This window comes from Mixophyes fleayi, chromosome 5 (genome assembly GCF_038048845.1).
Source record: "Mixophyes fleayi isolate aMixFle1 chromosome 5, aMixFle1.hap1, whole genome shotgun sequence".
Taxonomy (NCBI): domain Eukaryota; kingdom Metazoa; phylum Chordata; class Amphibia; order Anura; family Limnodynastidae; genus Mixophyes; species Mixophyes fleayi.
Window position 1 is genome coordinate 65,907,155 of NC_134406.1, and position 19,969 is coordinate 65,927,123.

The 19,969-nt window shown below is 36.2% G+C and overlaps 1 protein-coding gene across 4 annotated transcripts in view; it reads left to right on the top strand.

The window, feature by feature from the left end:
- Positions 1-19,969, top strand: part of KAT2B (lysine acetyltransferase 2B) — an 80,143-nt gene that overhangs the window by 54,416 nt on the left and 5,758 nt on the right. For 2 of the 4 annotated variants that reach the window (XM_075212325.1, XM_075212327.1), the window contains exons 6-16: positions 1,541-1,732; positions 3,132-3,238; positions 3,954-4,073; positions 5,576-5,712; positions 6,040-6,248; positions 6,945-7,071; positions 9,257-9,367; positions 10,573-10,716; positions 14,106-14,220; positions 18,486-18,522; positions 19,684-19,747. In XM_075212325.1, the coding sequence (XP_075068426.1) occupies positions 1,541-1,732; positions 3,132-3,238; positions 3,954-4,073; positions 5,576-5,712; positions 6,040-6,248; positions 6,945-7,071; positions 9,257-9,367; positions 10,573-10,716; positions 14,106-14,220; positions 18,486-18,522; positions 19,684-19,747 (1,363 nt within the window). Of the gene's footprint in view, positions 1-1,540; positions 1,733-3,131; positions 3,239-3,953; positions 4,074-5,575; positions 5,713-6,039; positions 6,249-6,944; positions 7,072-9,256; positions 9,368-10,572; positions 10,717-13,134; positions 13,540-14,105; positions 14,221-18,485; positions 18,523-19,683; positions 19,748-19,969 lie in introns of those variants that run through there. The other 2 variants (XM_075212326.1, XM_075212328.1) reach the window with 2 other exon arrangements.

The window sequence follows — 19,969 nt, forward strand, 5'->3', positions numbered from 1 at the left end:
GAATATTCACATAAGGAACCATATAGTGCCCCTAATAACTAGAATTAGGGCTCATGAAAGGAGCGGGCATATATGAAAATGAATATGCAATCCCTCTTTCACAGACAAGACAAGATCTTGCTTAGACATGCATCAATCAATACCTTTTGTATTCCTTGTATATAACGTAAGTGCTAACTCTATATGTTTTCACAAAATTGTAATTGTAAATTGCAAACTTTATGTAACAAAATTCCAGTTTAAAAAGGTCCACAAAATAAAGTCCCAGTTCGGGTAATCTTCCACATATGTTTTCAAAAGTTCAGTTCGTTCCACATGTTTCCTCCTTCTCCCTCAGTAACCATCAGCATAGACAGATTGATATAAGAGAGGGGATAGAAAGGGAAAGAGCTTGAGGTGCAATATGATTTTTACATGGTTTATTGACTAAAATAATAATAAAATACACTCACATTTGGGTGATTGTTAAAAAAAAGGTTTCTTTACATCTACCCCTCCGTCATGTAATGTGTCCTCAGTCCGCTCTAAGCACTAGTGCAGTGCGGTGATCTGGCCGCGGCTCAGTTCAAAAGGCAAGGGGGACCCCGTGATGTCAGGGGGTGTGATAAGATACGTGGCTTGCTCTGATTCTCCCAACACGTTTCGTCACCTGTAGTGACTTCATCAGGGGATGTGTTGTATCTTGATGCCGTCCTTTATATTCTACCTTTAGCCCATGGACTTTCAGTATGCATAATTGACTGCAGTGAATTTCCCAGAACCATGGGTTATATCACAGCTACATAGTAACACTATCCTTTTTACAATGGGCTATAGCAATACAATCTATCTCTGCATAACCAAGGGCAAATATCAAATTTAACTATTGCACATACATTATATATATATATATATATATACACATACACACACTCTTATTCATTTTAAAACTCCCATTCTCCTTCCTATTTAAATCTAAAGTATGTTAAAAAATGATACCTAATATAATATCCTTTGGGACAGTTTTATGTTAGTGAATATCTCTAACTTAACTGGATTTTCATTCTTAGAAATGCAGTAATGTAGGTTAGTTAATATATGATGTTCCTCACAGTGTAATGGAATCCATTTTTTGTTATTCAATGCATGGTTCATTATTTCCATATCCTAAAATGGATAAGTTTCTCCCATATTCTGAAATTACCTAACGGATAGTACTGCTAATTCACAAAAGGCTATATTATAAAAATTATGCATATTCAAAATCAGTATTAACAAGTGTCAAATACTTAGTTCCTTCCTATTGAGGGGCCTATTAAGAAGGCATGAGGAGTTAAAAATGTCCAGTAACAGGATTGCAACATTTACACATATAATTTTGAATGTTACAAGAAATATTTCCTCTTATAACAACTTGTAATTTCTAAGTGGCCCTCATTGAATGCTCTTTATATAATTTTTGCACATATCTTAAAAAAAATAATAAAGTGCTATTAGTGAGATGTCTCTTGTAAACCATATAACAGGAAATATGATGACCTGCTTGTTTCTGATACCGTAGGTGGCTCTGTTTCTGCAATGTCCCCCAGTTCTGCGACAGCTTGCACCGATATGAAACGACACAGGTGTTTGGCCGTACATTCCTGCTTTCCGTGTTCACAGTAATGAGACGGCAGCTGCTTGAGCAAGCCAGGCAGGAGAAAGATAAGCTTCCACAGGAGAAGAGAACGTTAATATTGACCCATTTTCCAAAGTATGACACACTGCCAATAACACTTGTCTTGTTCTGTGTAAACTGACGTGATAAAAGTATACTTGATATATCTAGCTATATGGACACATTCGAAAATTGCCCCAGCGCTGTTGTGTTTAAAACAGTAGAGAAGGAATTCTAGCTGACATCTGGGGTTGATAACAAAGCTGACACACATCATTCAAAAAACAGCATTTACAGTGAATGTATAATGTGTAGAAATGAGCAATAATGATATGGAAGTGCTAGATATTGCATTTATTTAAATGGATTTCTGACTTTATTGGATATATTACAGACCTACAAGTGGGCCTGCAAAATCCTTCACCAATACAATTGGGAAATTCCTGCTTTTAACCACAGCTTGTGGTACCATGAGTAATAGAGAATACGATCAAGTACATCAATACATTCTATTATACAAAATGTGAATATTTGTCATAGAATGAAGGAAGCCCTGGTGCCTCCTTGCTTTCATGTTACTGTAGTACACTTATGGTTAAGTAATCAGTCATTTAGAAGAAAAAATGATAATTTCAAATGAAGGATGGAGACCCTAAGATGATGATGTGTATAAGAATATGCACACCTATAACTATAGGTATAACTGTAAGAATATGCACACCCTATTCTATAACATCCTAATAACACCCCACAAAATGCCATAGCAGATATAGAGTGAAAGAGGTATGCACTTTTGAGTTCATAAACCCATAAGAGTAGAAGCTATTGTACAAGTATAGATGCCCTGCACTGTGTATGATTTACAGTTAGTAATTGACCCACTGTTTTGATTTTTGTTTTATTTTTTTTTTTTTATAAAAAATGAATGTTTATTTTTCAGTTATCTTTCCATTCTTCCTCAAACCTATAGTAACAGGGACCATAGGCGCCAATTCTGTGGTTGTTGTGTGTGCTTCAGCACCCCCAAATCTACTGCTGCCACTCATGTCTTTGCATGGCATTTTTTAGACATATTGGGGTGTGCGGTAACATAAGCACCACCAATCATTTTAAACAGTTGGCTTCAGTGACAGGGACTGTATTATTTTATTTCGTTACTAAACTGAGCATGTTTGAGAAAGAACTTTTTTTTATTTAATATTGTATAATATATAATTGTATATAATATATGTATTCTAAACTATGAATTCATGGTAACTAGTTTTAGTACACAATAACTGAATCAGCACTGTCCTTGTACATTCCCAAGTATTGGGTCCCTGCTCCTTAGAATTAATGTAATTTTCATCTCTAGAACAAATCAAGTTACGAACTAAGAGCACATTCTGTCAAATCAGTGTGGTGATGTTATACAGGTTCATCTGCTAAAACAATTGGTCCAAGAATATATATTTACCACTTTGTATGACTGACGGTTCTCTTTTACCTCATTTAGATTTTTGTCTATGTTGGAGGAAGAAGTTTACAGTTCAAATTCTCCTATATGGGATGAAGAGTTTATGTCTTCATCTTCTCGAACGAATGAGCTTGGAATCCAAGCGGGTAACTTTGTTAACAAACAATTACATTATGTGAGGCCACAAGTGTGAAGGGTATTTAAAAAATAAAAAAAAATGTTTGAGAATCTGATATGATTACTGATTACATTATCAATGAATAGTATTAATGCTATTTGGGAAAAGTTGTTGTGTTCATAAAAAGAAAAATGCTATTTTAAAAAAATTCAAGAATCATAAATGTATTTTGTTAGACATGTAGAGTTTTGGATTTATTAAAAATGTGCTGTGTATTTTGTTATGTTGTTAATGGTGACATTTTAGCCTCAGACTTAGCCTTCACATTGAAATTTGTGGTCTGTAGTAAGGTATTGCCAAATACTCTAAATGAGGAAGAGCTAAATAAGTAAAATATAATTATGCTTCTTTTCTCATAATTATTTGTCTTATTCCAGTTCACTTTTATATGACTTTTTAACACAAATGTTAAATATGTTGTTCAAAAACATTTAATTGTATGAGGAATTCTTGATTTGCTGTCACTCTGAAAAAGTCAGAGAAAGTAACCCACTTCTGAGACGTTTGCAGAAGGAGCAATATGAGCGTATACTGTTTGTGCTCCGTTGAAACAAATTGCATATTGTAGGCTAAGCAAAGAAAATGTCTAAAAAAAAATACAACTTCAAATTAAAATTAATATACAAAAGTTAGAGAAATATATTCTATTTTTGCTCTCTAAATCTTACCTTCTTTGATTTTAGTTATTACCAATCCTCCAATTGCAAGGACAGTTGCTTTTGTGGCCAGCCCATCAGTGATAGAGCAGCCCAACAGTGGAAGCTTGAGTCCATCTGCTAAACCAGCACTGGAATCAAACCTAGGTAAGTGTTTAAGTAACAAATTAGATGAAAATTATATACATCCAACATATGCAACATCATGCGAAAATAGTTTCCTTATTATTGCACAGTTATATCTGTTTTTTGTCTTTAGGAGAGAGTTCATGTGAATTAATAGGTTATCATTGTGATTCTGGCCAGGGCCTAGTATGAAGTTTGAATTAGCCAAAAATGCTGGACTAGGATATACCAATATCTCCCTCTGCACAAGCAGACTTTATGCAGGGATCCTTGTGGGATGTTGCAGTACTAAAACATAGCTGACTTTTGCTTACACCTCACCTACTAAATCAGCGATGGTTTACTTACCGGAGTTACATGCGGGAGCACATCATGCGAGACTCCGAAAGGACTTTGCATGCAGTTGAATTCCTCCCCTATCTGTTAGTATAACATGAATTAATAAACCAACTAGCTAGGTCACAAATGTGCACATCCCCTGAAACTGGACTGGTGAAGCAGTAATTTATCCATTAACGCTGCTGGATATGCAGTACGTAGGCAGCTGAGTTAGCTCAACAAGATTTTAGTGATAATTGATTTTTTTTCAACGGAAAGAAAAATCATTGTTATCGCCACTTGTTAATAAATAGGCCCCTTAATTCTTAACATCTGCAGTATCCAAGACAATACTTAGATAAGTCACAAACTTGTTAGGATAAAAAGTGATGTGGACTTCAGAGTCCCCCAACTTGAATTTTATTGAAAATCTGTGGAAATCTCAAACATGCAGTGTATGCAAGAAGACCTAAGAATATTTACTAATTGGAAAAGTTCTGCAAGGAAGAGTGGGGAAAATTTTAATGGAATAATAGAAATACTCTTAGTTAACTATAAGAAATGTTTAGAAGCTGTGATTACCAAAAGAGGTGTTACTATGTCCTGACTTATAGGGTGCCCAAACTTTGTGCATGCCACAGTCAGAGTTTTATTTTTCTACATGTGTATTAAAATGAAAAAAATATATATATATATCATCAAAATCACCCTCACCTCCTAGGTACAGGAGCTTACTGTGACTGGCTTGTAAGCCACACCAAAAAGGCCTTAAGTAGGCCTGATAGGCAGCTGCCAAGACAACACAAGTTATTTTGTCATGTTTACATTTTTACTTTGCAGAGCTTGTGTTAATATCTTGTTATTTACATAATCCCAAAACATGCAATTTGACTAGGAGTGTCCAAACTTCTGCAAAGAAGTTTATTTGTTTTGTGTGTGTGTTTAATGTTATTTCAGTCACATATATTGTGTGTTTGGGTTATATCATGAGGAATAATCAAGCAGATCAGGTTACAGGCAAGTGTAGGTTTTTTTTTTATATAGATTTATACTTAACCCCTGTAGTAACACCAACGGCACTCTGTTCTAGCTACATTAGGCCTAAAACTTGAGGAATCAGAGTAAAATATTTTTAAACAGTACACCATGCTCATTAACACAATACAATATGAGGACAAACATGACTAATTGGTCTAATCTCATAGGTGACAAAAGGAAAAGCAGTGAACCATTTTCTGGAGAAGATTCCAAAAGACCAAGAGTTGTAGGAGACATTCCTATTGAATTGATCAATGAAGTAATGTCCACAATTACAGATCCAGCTGCCATGCTGGGTCCAGAGGTAAAACTACCAAAAAAGAAGAATGGCCTTCTTATTCCTAAAATGGGTATTAGCTATTATTACACAAGATCGTTTGACTAAATACTTCAATACAGGTGTCTTGTAAACTGTAAAACAAAATTACACTGAGAAATATATACATAATTCATGCACTCAATATAAAAGTCATATAAGCTATGACCCTTATAAGTTGCCAGATAAATCAAATTTTGACAAAAAGTGTTCAACCATTTTTATTGATTTGTATAAATGAGTAAACCATTTATAAAATGTTTTTAAAAAATGTGCTTGTTCCATGAATGATTACTTTCTCTTTTTTTCCATAAGACTAGCTTCCTATCTGCCATCTCTGCCAGAGACGAAGCCGCTAGACTGGAAGAACGCAGGGGAGTAATTGAGTTCCATGTGGTCGGGAATTCTCTAAACCAGAAACCTAACAAAAAGATCATGATTTGGCTGATTGGCTTACAGAATGTCTTCTCACATCAACTACCTAGGATGCCTAAAGAGTATATAACTCGCCTTGTCTTTGATCCGTGAGTTCTTTATACATATTTTTAAATGAAAATGTATGTTTACTTACCATAATGTTTATAGACTTTGCATGTTTGTTACTGAAAGAGAATAGCTTCGAGAGTAATGGTTAGCTGTTCTAGTTTTCTAGAACAGCTAACCATTACTCTTGAAGCCGTGTAAAACATGGAAAAAGTTTGTCCATAATACTGAGTAAGTGTTTCTTTCAAAACTATTATTCACTATGAGTCTCATTCATATTGAGATGTATGTCCGTTTGCGTGCCGTATCTTTCTCAGAAACTGACAATTTGCCAATTAAAGCAATTGCATGCAATTCATCTCTGAACCCGAATTACACAACAGCCTACAACTTGAAGGGGCGAAACAGGGGTGGGAAGAGACAGACGTAGGCAATGTACAGTAAGGGTGTGCCGACGCAGATGCGGCCAATTCAAGTCCTGGGTGTCTCTTTCAGCAGTATTATTTGCACCAGCTACAGGGCAGATGTACGTGCCAACTGATAGTGATGACTGTCTACAGATTCTGAAAACTGAAAGAATGGTTGAATAAGAAAATGCACATTATTTAAATGTATTCAATTTCAAGTTTTTTTTTATAGGTTTTACAATAGAGAGTACTAAATATTGATTAACATACTAAGTAGCATTTCTAATATGTCTAAAAAGAATGATTTTTTTTTTTTTGGTTTTGTTTAAGGAAACACAAAACACTTGCTTTAATCAAAGATGGACGTGTAATTGGGGGCATCTGCTTTCGAATGTTTCCAAGTCAAGGATTCACAGAAATAGTCTTCTGTGCAGTGACTTCAAATGAGCAAGTAAAGGTGAGGACTTCATCAATTCATTGTCGCCGACAGTGCTCAATTTCATTCAACTTGGAGGTTTTATAGTATAAAATAATGGTTCTCATCCAAAATATGAAGGGCATTTGAATCTCCATTTCAAAATCTCCATTAATATTTTATCTTTCTGATTTCAATCAACAATAGAGCAATGCAAGCTCTATTTATCTAAGAACATGATCCAATTAAAAATATCTGAGTAATCACCAAAATAACCCTTTAGAGTCCAGCACTTGTCAGAAAGTTCTGATAATTTAGCGATGGTAAAGGAATATCAGTGACATTTGGCATACCAATAGTTATGAATTAAAGCAATGGATATTATTTAGAATCCTTGTTCTCTAAATTAAGTGCTACGTATATTTGCGTAGTCAAAGTGCCCAGAGTCATATGATCCTAATTTCCCTTTCCTTTGTCATACCTAGTAACAACCACTGGCATGTTTACAGCTCCAAATGATCAGTATATAATACAACACTAGGCCCAATATACGGTACAAAACATGAATGTTAAATTAAAAAATACACTATAATATGAATAGGTACCATCTCCTTAGGGAAGATGGTGACGAACAGCAGCAGTAAACCACACAAGTCCAGAGGTTTCAGGTTAAAAGCCACAGCTAGTTTATTCACCAGCTTGCAAACAACATGAAACATAAACAAAATCCTAGCCGTCTGGCTACTAACTTATACATTTGTGGAGGCCCTCTCTCCTGTGCAGGACCTTATGTCCGACACACAAATCAAACTTGTATTGTTGCTCACCACAGCAGTCTCTCAGGAGGCAACGCACCTCCTCCCCAGGTCTGAGACACTGATTGCATATTCTGGCTGCCTTTACACAGGTGCATCTCTTGATCAGTCTGTTTAGAGACTGGTAGGCCACAAGACCCGGACTGGCCCTTATGTATGGAGCACACCCTTCTCTTACTCCATACATAACACCATGGACCCTTACCATGTTTTGTTAGCGCAGGGAAAAACCCTGTGGGAAGCTTTACCCACACATCTACACATTCTCCCTGTGTTTTTTAACGTACACAGTCCTGGAAGCCTGGGACACATACCTCTACCATTTAGCCTCCTTCCAGTGACTCTGTCACAATATATATATATATATATATATATATATATATATATATATATATATATTAGATTATTATGCTACATGGTGTAATTGGTTGAACTTCATTGACTCTGAAATATATAAGTCTATACAATTTTCTTTATCTTAAATTATTTGATTATTATTTATGTTGAAACCTGATTTTCTTAGATTCTGTGATGGGATCAGTATGGGCTCGGATCAAGAGCTATCCCTTCCAAGCTCATTCTTTCCTTCCTCTTCACTTAGATTTTACCCTCACTTATGTATATCCAATTATTGTTATATTCATTATTCTTATATATACATTCATAAATAGACAGTTGAATTCTAGATATAACTGAATTAATATATAACTAACTGTGAATTATTTTCATTACACTTCAAATTAACATATTAGATAGTGAACTAAATGATATAATTGACTTTGAATTAATTTTATCGTTCTTTAGTTTAATATATAAAGAATACTTTATATGCTGTTCATTAATAAATGAATACAATGTGTTTTTCTTTTAATAATTTCCACTTACTGTTATGATATATTTATATATGTTACATGAGTGGTTTTCCATAAAACATTATTTTATAAAAAAAAAAAAAGAATATACACGTATACAGTAAGGGCAACTGCTACAATTGAATTTGTATATACTGTATGTTATTCGTTTCTATATCCATGAATAGAACAATCCTGTTCTAAATTGAATCAGTTATGCCTTCTTATTTCTTTCTCTTTATATTTAATACATTGCTATTATATGTGCATAGAGAGAGAAGGGGTACATGCAAGTATGGAAGTAGATTTTTAACACATAAATTCTATTTTCTGGTAACTAGCTTTTCCTAGGGTGATGACCTGCCTCTGCATTACTAATAGCAATACCGTATGAAGAATTAATTAAAATGTCACTTAATTAATTTCGCCAAGGGTATTTCAATTGGAAAATTAGTAGCAGAAGCAGACTTATCACACTGAGAAAAGAGTCAAGTGTAGTATTATTGTTGAAGGTGCATACCTTTTGCTTAACATTCAATTTATAATGTGTTTACTTTGTAGGGCTATGGCACTCATTTAATGAATCATTTGAAGGAGTATCACATCAAACATAATATATTGAATTTTCTTACTTATGCTGATGAGTATGCAATAGGCTATTTCAAGAAACAGGTAAATTACTAGAAATCTGCATTCATACTATGTGTAGATCTTGTGTTTTTTCCATTGTTTACATGGAGAGATTATAAGCAATGTGCCACCAAACCTCACAGTACTCAAATATGCATAGCTCCATTTGTAGTTCATTATATAGCAAACCAATAACCCCTGGGCAACTCACCAAGGCCCCGAGATTCTACAAGGTTCAGACATGAGGGGACTGCTGCACAGACTCCTTTCTTAAAAATGAAACTGAGATTGTTGCCTTTGCTGCACCACAGTGACATCACTAGAGAGTTCAGTGGCTGCAGGTAAACTAGCTCTGGCATGTCCATTATAATTAGATCCAGTTTACATTTTATCTGTATTGGAAATAGGGGAAAGTTACAGTTTTTAGGCCCTCATCTTGCTCTTTTTTTAAGAAAACGTCTATTGAGCCATGTGTGGTATAACGCTAGTAGAAACATATTTACTGAATAGGGAAGCCCCAGTTTGATTACTGCCCCGTCTTGTCTTAAACCAGCCTTGCTTAACCATTGCAATAATTTATTATATTTTGCTATTGTTTTTCCTTTTGTTGTATGTCCCTTTTAAATACCACTGACTTCCTATTAAGATAGTTCTATAGGAATTCTATTAGACTAAATAGAAATTCTGGAGTTGGTAAGTGGAATGAAAAAATAGTTAAAAACATTATCTTATATTTTTAATACAAAGTTTTATGGACAAAAATATATTTGATTCTTGAAAGCTGCACTCCCTGGTTGGGTGAAGAATAGTACCCTACCGAAAGCATCCCTCAATGAAGTCCTGGGAGATGCCCCATGTAGCTGTTTTCCCCAGGCTCAGAAAGCCATGTGACTGTGTGAACTTGGGGATGGGGTGTGTGATTGTGTGGACCAATGAGAAGTCACAGAGATTGTAGCTTTTTATTGGTCCTGCTGCTTACGCTCCTCTACGCAACCATTTTAAAGTAGTGAATTGAAAGACCTGTTGGTGCTTTCCCACCGAAATGGAGAAGTCCCAGTAAAAAAAACTGTTTCAGCATGTCATTCCCAGGAGTCCACCAAGGGTTTGCTTTGGTCATGGAAAAAGAGGGAATGCTGCTTTAACATGGTTTGTGATATTTGCAGTCTTTGATTGGGATAATGTATAATTTATAGAAATGGGACAAATGAGTTGTTTATAGTTACTATATCTTTGTTTCCATGATTTAGGGTTTTTCTAAAGACATTAAAGTATCTAAAGCAAGGTATGTTGGATACATCAAGGATTATGAAGGAGCCACTTTAATGGGCTGTGAGTTAAATCCGAGGATACCTTACACAGAATTTTCTGTCATCATAAAGAAACAGAAAGAGGTATAGTATTTTTATTGATTTTAGAACAATCATATATATGATTTACTTAAAACATTTTAAATTAAAAAAGAGAAAGAGAAATCAAAACAACTGTTCTCGTTTGACCACATTTACCAACATGTCAACTCATCCAGTTTAATCGGATTACTATTATGCATGAAGGTGTTTTTGGGACCACAAATGCTACAACGGATGGTGGACTGACATCACTTCCGATATTGCGGTGTGTAGCCAGCATGAGATGTATCAGTGGATCTGTTGTGAATTAAAAATTGTATCCAATGCACAGACCTGATCTTATCAGTTATTGTATCCAAGGGCAATGAAAGTAAGCAAATATACCTGAAGATAGGATTCTCTGAGGGTGAAGTTTCGCTTTAAGTACTGTATCACATGGTTATAGTTTAGGCTTAAAGCAGGGGTCAGGGAACTTTTTTACCTTTTACCCCCAAATGTATTTAGATACGCCGACGTTACCCCCTTGATTTGAAAGGAAGGAAATCATATATTATTAATTATTGTAATTTAAAATGTTATTGAATCTATTCAAAATTACTTTGAAAGCTTCAACTTCAAAACTTTAGGTTTTGGAGAAATGATGTTGCTTCATTTTTGATACGAGAGTGTCAGAGCAATTTGGATACAGTCTTCAGCGTCCAATCGATTTCTCTGCTTTGCTTTTATGTTCGTTAGAGTGGAAAAGCCTTGTTCGCAAAGGTAGGTTGTTGCAAAAGGCAGCAACTTTTTGACTGCCACCTTATGTGCAATTTTGAATGCCTTTGCAGCTGTTGACATCCAAAAATGTGACAGATCTGCTTTGTTTTCAAATGCAATATGTGCTTCATTATTGCATCGAAGCTCAAGAAGTGCCTCTGCCACCCCTTGAGGCTCTTCTGGTACAACAGCAATTTCACATTTAAATCAGTCTACAATCCAACTGACAGCATGTGAATCGGCAGCATTACCCCCAGGAATTTCATTTTTACCCCATTTGGGGTAATTTACTCCTGTTCCCTGACCACTGGCTTAAAGCATCTACAGCATTGATGGACAGCAAGCATCTCAAGGGCAACAAGTGGTCCTCCGAGCCTTCAGCTGCGGCTCCCATGTCCATTCGGCTTTATTGTCAAGTTTGTTTGTTATAGTTTGTGAAACTTGTGAACGATGTGTATGTTTTTACAGATACTGTAGGTGTTTCTTTGATTCAATGTATTGTTTTATCTTATTACTGAGATTAAGGATAATGTGTTGTCCTTTTTAAGACTAGAGGGCCGCACCATGCGGACCATGGAGTGTATCAGGTTGCTCATCACGGATCTACAGTCATGTTTTTGAATTTCCAGAGCAAGATATATCAGTGTGAGACATAACTTCTGCTCTAAACTCTTGCATAGAAACATTGAGATGAAAAGAACAACATATTGGAGAGTAAATATAATAATATTATATTAAAAAGTGGAGATTTGAAATTTTTGAATACAGGCATGACTGATGTACCTCAATAATTTAGATGAAAATAAACAGAAGAATCAGTGGTCTAATGTTTCTTATAGGAGACTTCGATGGTAATATTATCAACAAAACATAAAATGAAGGCCGCTGATAATCCCACACATTGAATTCATAAGCATTGTTAATTAAATCTCAACATTGTCATTTAAATAATCAAACACACAGGTTGATATTTGTATTGAGCAAATGACAACTGAATGTTGTTGGTTACACAAAAGGGTTTGGGAAGCAGTATACATTCTTTAACATGGTTTTGTCCCTTTTATAATTGCTTGTTATTTTAGTATATTAGTTTATAACTTATTTGAAAAAAATAACAATTTAAGTTGTAATGTAGGACAATGTTCAGCGTGAAACCTAACACTAATTACCTGTAATTGTGACTGCTCTGATGATTTGTCCCTAAATTTTACTCTGCAAACACCAAAGTTAAGCTTCCATTTTCATGAACAGAAGGGTTAATGCAGTAATTATGAACAGTGTTACTAGTAATGGTGTGAGCCAAATTCAACAAAGTTAAATCAGATCCAAAATACTAGAAACTCTAAATATTCTTTGAGGCGCTCAATTTGCTAATAAACATCACAAAAAAAGCTAGTTTTAGGGAGAATGTCAGTTCCCATCCATTTCCACCCAAAAAATTGATTAAAAAAACTGTGTTGAAACTTTTATGTCATCATAAATTAAAATAACTGTTAACAGTATAATCGTTTAAAAAACAATATTTTTTAACAATATTTACATAAATAAAGCTGACTTCAGTGTGTACAGTACATACAATGCAAAATAAATACAAAAAATAAATACAAAAAACAGAAGCACCATACATAGTGTGAGTCTGAAAACCATAAAGTGAGTTATAATTCCATAGAAGTGGCAGCGTACTAAAAATTTATTTCCCTTAAGTTTTAGTATCCTATTGGACTGACGGTCTGCTCAGAAATTACTGAGGAAAAACTGGGACCCTAATAAGATAAGCTCATTATTTACTAATTTTTTGTACGCAGCCACTCCTGTGGAATTATAACTCACTTTATGGTTTTCAGACACTATGTTTGGCACTTCTGTTTTTTTGTATTTATTTTAGGTTGTGCATCTGCAAATAGGTGCTATGTGACGTGAAGCAGCCTACTGTATGTGATTATTTTCTATTATTGAGCATGTGTTGGTCACTATATTTATTCACAAAGCGCTGTTAGTCTTTTCACTGTTTTCTCCTAGTACATATAATGCGTTTAGATAGTATACCTTATATATCACCAGGCCTTGTTGGGCGGGTCCTGATGATGGGATTTGTATCATCATAACCCCGCCCCCCCGTCTGATGATTTTTTTGTTCAGCAAACCTGTATGAATCTATGATATCTGTCAATAAGGTTTCTCTTTGTTTTTAAACATGAACTCTGCTGCATAATTTAATTTAAGTTAATTAAATTTGGAGATAATACCACAACATTCACAGAGTCACCTGCAGAATGTATGATTTTGGCTATACAACCATCATTTTTAAGATGAGATTTAAAAACATTTTTTTTTTCGAAAATATTTTTTTTGTAATAAATATCACTATCTGCTGTTTTACTTCTGAAAGCAGACATTTTACTGAACTTACTACATGTGAAGGGCAGACCACAGCACCAAATGGTATATATTGGCGACTTATACACAGTTGTAACAACAAATACACATTATTTCACTATGGGTAAAAAGTCAAAAAGGAAATGTAAAGTTCACTCATTTTTTCATGGGATTGCTGTTTTAAGTAGCCTCAAGCCTCAATATTTTGCATGCAGAATGTTGTGAGTTGTGTAACATCTACTATAATACACTAAAACAATATTTATAGGACTAAAGAAAGTCAACTTTTATTGTTACAGATCATCAAAAAAATGATTGAAAGGAAACAAGCACAAATAAGGAAGGTGTACCCAGGACTGTCCTGCTTTAAGGAAGGAGTACGACAGATACCAATTGAAAGCATACCGGGAATTAGTATGTACTATTTTCTGTTTCAATAATTCAATAATCTGCTTGACATTTGCCTTCTTTTTCGCAAAAGAAAGTTTCATTGTATGTATAATTACCGTACTGTTGTATTTAGTAAGCAGTGTAAACTGTTCAGCCATCTAGCAATGTAAATGTTATTGTAAAATTATATGTTGGTATTATTGTGTACAGGTGTGTGTTACCAAAGCCAAGAACCACTTAACTTGCTTGATCTGTCTTTGTGTCCAAATGTAATAAATATACAAGCCCTCCCCACCTGCTGTACCTCAATAATTTTTAAAGAACCAAGGTAACATGACCTGCATGTGAATATTACATTTTATTATCAACTTGAACTTATGGCCAGCTGTTGGAAATATTTACTCAAATGGCATTTAAATCCTCACATTCAGCACACTGCTTATAGCAACAGTCATGGGGCTCAGCAACGAAGAGGGGTGTATCAAACAGTGGGTTTACGCTCTACGCTGGACCTCCCTCTTTGGCCAGGTATGCCCTGGCCAATTGCAATAAACGTTTTGTTTTATAGCAGTTACCTGTTTAGAAGCTTCTGGCATGGAAAACATCAGGCTCCACCGGCACACGCTTAGCAGCAATAAAATATTTCTGTCAGTTCATGTATCCAGTACTATAGGTAGTTATTACACAGCATCAGTTAGAGTTAATCATATACACAGTTAGACGGTAGGCATGGTCCAGAGGTTCTTTCACTACTCTTGTGCACACCATGCCTTACATCAGGGACCCTCCTTCACAACTTGAGCCACACTGTCTTCATGCAGCGTCCCCCTCCCAGTATGGGGGTCCTTTCCAAGGGGGCTTCTACTGTGGCTGTGTGTAGTAATTCCCTACTATCCAGGGACCTCCCTTCATCCTTCTGCCGAAGTTGATAATAACTGGATAGGGAACACCTCCAGAATGTTTTCAGTCATGCACATCCCAGTTTTCAGGGTTGCCTCCATCACAGACTGTTACTCTCCCAATGTCTCACAGCACTCCCCTGACTGCAGGGTTCAACTGTACTGCTCTACATGGAACTCTCTCCTGTTAGGGGCACATGAATCAGTCTCACATGGCATCTGATCATGACTCCTCTCCCGGGGTACTGACATTTTTTTATTTAATGTATCCAGAGGCACTCTTTCCCCTTAGTGGCAGCTACCACACACAAACTCCTTTCCAGGAATTTTCACTGCCATGTATTCATGCTTCTCTTCTCCAGGCAAGCTCTGACAGATAATCCACTTCAATGGTTCCTCTACACCTGTCTCCTTTGTGGTGAAGACCCCCCCCCCCCCTCTTGTTCTGGCAGTCCCACCCAGGGACTGGTGCATCAACTGTAATAACCCTAAAGGTGGGGATCCCCCTCCGTCACTACCCCTTTCTCTTTAATACTTGGATGCTTTATACTGCCCTTGCTGGGCACTACTATGATGCCTCACCCCCCACCCCTCTTCTCACTTGCCAGGGACCTGAGACTGCCCACCTCCTGCCCTGGTTAATAATAGCTTTTGCTCTGTGTCATTGGCCACACCCCCACCGATGACACTGCCACCTGCGTAATTGCGTAGGAATACCTGGTGACGCGACCACATGTGTCACCAGCGCCGCCCACAAATGCTACATAAACATCTGGAGAGTGTAACCTTGAGTGAACATGCAAACATTGATTCATCATCTTTTCCACCAACACCTTAATTGTTTTGCAAAGTGATCTCCCACACTTAATGAGTTCTGGATGAAAGAAATTAAGATTCCATGGCATATTGAGCCAGTACATTTCCAACTTGCTTTAAAGGAAAGAGCAAGAATAAATCATTTGAATTTTTTTTAACCAGTAAAAGATAATTAAAAAAAAACATCACTGTGACATAAGGTTTGGAAACCATGATTGCAAAAACAATACTTCTCTTTTAATAGCATTATTGCAACATGATCTATGCCTCTCAAGTAGTTTAAATTATCCCTGCAAATATTAGGCAGAAAAATATATATTGTCTATTAACAAGGAAGTTAAATTATATTTGATGGATCTATAAATTATAACAGAAAGCACAATAATTTTACCATTTCTATAAAGGCAAAAACATATAATAGTGGATCCAATTAAATTAAAATGATGTGATATACTAAGTAACAAAACAAACTTCTAGGCAGGTTCTTTTGGACTTCACTGCTCTTGGATAAATGCAGTGGCAAAACTACAGCCACTGACTGTTGTCTGGAGACTGTGGGCCCCTCCTTAACCCAGGTCCCATAGCTGCTGCACCCCCTGCAACAGATTCATCTATTGTTATTATTTTTATTATTAACCTTTATTTATAGGGCACCACATGAGGTCCAGAGCACCACACAGAGGGAAAGCAACAAAACAGTACATAGTATTTCTGTACAATACAGTAAACAAATAACATTACACATCTCAACACAGCTACTGGGATGCAAGGGGTATATTCAGCCCATGTTGAAATCTGTGTCCATTAGTACAGGCACAACTAACAGGTATAGAAAGAGGTGCAAAGACAATGGAGGAGTGGAGTCAATGCTCAGAAAGCCCAAGGAGGAGATGTGCAGTGATGAGCAAAAGTTATAGGTAATGAGAACAGGAGGGAAGAAGTCCCTGCTCACTGGAGCTTACAATCTAAAGGAAAAGTGATAGGCAAACAGTTGACATATGGCGGTGAGCCAATGTAAGGGGATCTCAGGGAAAGAAGCAAGAGTGGGAGAGATGGTGGATGAAGAGGGTGAGGTATACTACATGGTAAAATGTTTAAGTGGAGGACTGGTAGGCTTTCCTAAACAGGTGGGTTTTCAATGACCGTTTGAAGCTATGCAGGTTAGAGGATAGACTGACAGCAAGGAAGATCATTCAAGTGGTGGGGGACAGCATGTGAGAAATCTTGGATCAGGGAGTGAAATGTGGTTATCAGAGGGGAGGAAAGGCGAAGGTCATAAGCACTGGAGAGGACAGGAGGGAGTATGTATGGAGATGTAGGGAGCAGTGGAGTTTGAGAGGGCCTCGTATGTGAAGGTGAGGAGTTTGAAGTGGATTCTGTTTAAAGAGGAGCCATCTAGGTCTAGAGTGTACATATAGTACCAATATTTCTATCTGCCAGTCTACTAAATCTTTGTATGTCAATATACAAGTTAAATATAGAGCAAAATCTCCCGTTAGTTTGACAGGAGCCTCACATTACTAATGTGTGCTGGTGGGGTTCTCTGTTCCTTCCACTGTCTCCCAGTGTGAGGCTTCCTGTCTGACTCCACTCACCTCATGAAACTACCACTTGCTCATGCGCCTATGCCCTCCCTATCGTAATCACGAAAAGTAACTGCCTCCCACAGGATCTTCACACAAGTTCCCTGAAGTGATCTGTGCTACTAAGAACATGGCGATAATCTGATTGGTTAAAAGCATTCTGCCCCCACCCCCTTTAAAACTGGGAACACGCAGATGTGCAAGAGATGAAGAGTCATAGCAAATAGGTGATCTTACACTAGTCAAATGCACCTTAAAAACACAAATCCATCCACATAAATATTAAGTATGTAAAGCTGCATATGAGTCGGATTTCGCTACTATATTATATCAGAATCCAATTGGTACAGAGCCATCATAAATTATTTTTGTTAATGCACACCTGACCAATCTCTTTAGTATAGGTATTTATGTTAGCTGTACTGTGATAATGGGAAAGAAACTATGTTAAAAATATAAGACAGATTCTCACATGAAAGATTGTATATCATAGTAAAGATTCTATGTGTTGAGTAAGGCCTATACTGTGCAGTGCAGTACGGAAATTATTGCTCACTACACAGTGGTGCATGCGCCAACCACCCACAGTAGTATGTGAACAGTGAGAACTGAAAAGTGGCGGAAGTGGCTGGTATGCCATGTGAACTGTAGATGTACAGTATAGTTTTACTACAAGTAAAAGTTGATTTGTTTAAGGTACTGGTGCAGCTAGGGAGTGAATATCGCCTGTAAATCTTAAGATGACAACACATGATGCAATATCAGCCAATTAGCCTAATATAATGCATGCTCAATAAATTATGTTATGTATGACAAAACCAAGGTCAAAATATATAATTATAAAATGATAGCATTGAAGTAACTATTTTTTCCTCTCCTATCATATACAATTTTTTTATGTTTGGGAGTGGCACCATGATTATGTGTTATGTTTGAGTCACCTTATAATTATGGAAATGGATTATAATTTTGTTATTTTATTGTCTTTCAGGAGAGACGGGTTGGAAGCCAAACATAAAAGAAAGAAGGTAATTTATACTCAAGCCACACAGTAAATGTTCATTATAGTGCACATATTTAATTCAGGTGGTAACCTATTAGCATATACTATCCATAACTCTGGAGTTCATTTATTGCCGAGTCCCATTTGCTAGCTGTCAAAATAATTTGCTAATTGTTAGCTTTAAGTTATTCATAGATATGTAAAACATTATTATACCCCTATTACCCAGAGATGGTAGTGTGTGTATATATATATAATATATATATATATATATATATATATATATGTGTATATATGTGTGTGTTTTTATATATATATATATATATATATATATATATATATATATATATATGTGTTGCATAACATTTCATAGCCATAAACATAAACTAGCTGCCATTTGCAAGTTATTACCAGAACTAATAGGTCAGTAGGGTAAGTGTAATTTACTTACCCAAGATGTCCTTTAGGATGTTAGGTAACAGCAGGGCCGGTAACACGGTAAGCCTGGTAAGCACAGCAGAAGGGTACTGTGCTTTCCGGGGCACCCAGCATTCCCGCCTGCGCCAATTTTTTTTGTATTTGGCATGGGCGTTGTAATACTTTAAATTCCAAGTCCCTGCTTTGTGGCTAACTGAGCAGGTATCGGAAGAAGCACTGGCATACAGGGGAGTGGAGCATGTACAGTAAAGCCGTAGAGTGCTAAAGAGGCTTCACAGCGCATGTGCCAACTAGGGGAGCGCTGAAGCAGTTGCCATTGTAGATGATATACGTAGAATAAACATGTACCAATCTACTGCTCCAGTTTAGCAGGGATGTAAGATCATGTGGAGAGTTCTTCTAACCTGGATTTGTGGAAATGCCGCATAGGCCCTGGCTGCCACTTGTTTCAACCTGCTATCACTATTTATATATCCCTTTCAGTGATGATTGTAGTCATTTGTAGAATATATTTATTTTGTTTGTATATGCAGTATATAGGACATTAGGGAGGTTGGGTCACAATAATACATTTGTTGTCATTCTCGCGAGATGAATTTTCACTTAAATTATATGTTGAAAAGGGGATCAAATGTCTTGATTAAGCAGTGTACAAGTGTTGTATATGTAATCTAATCTGATTTAATTTTTATTTTTCTGTTGCTGTTTTTCTTTTTGTTTTGTTTTGTTGTCATCTTTTTATTTCAAGTAAAGAGTCAAAAGATCCAGATCAGCTGTACAACACGCTAAAGAACATTTTGCAGCAAGTAAAGGTAAGTATGCAAAATATATCCATGGTTTAGTGAATGTCATTTAATTCAGCTGTAGCCTACTAGTAGAAGTGAGCCATTAAATGATTATGCTCTTACTGGTCATAACTCCAAATCATGTGACTAAAGGATAAAGCCAGAACAAACATATTATTCTGCAATATATATTTATATTAAACTGTTTACACTGGCATAGTACCTATATTAAATCATCATACCCTGTCA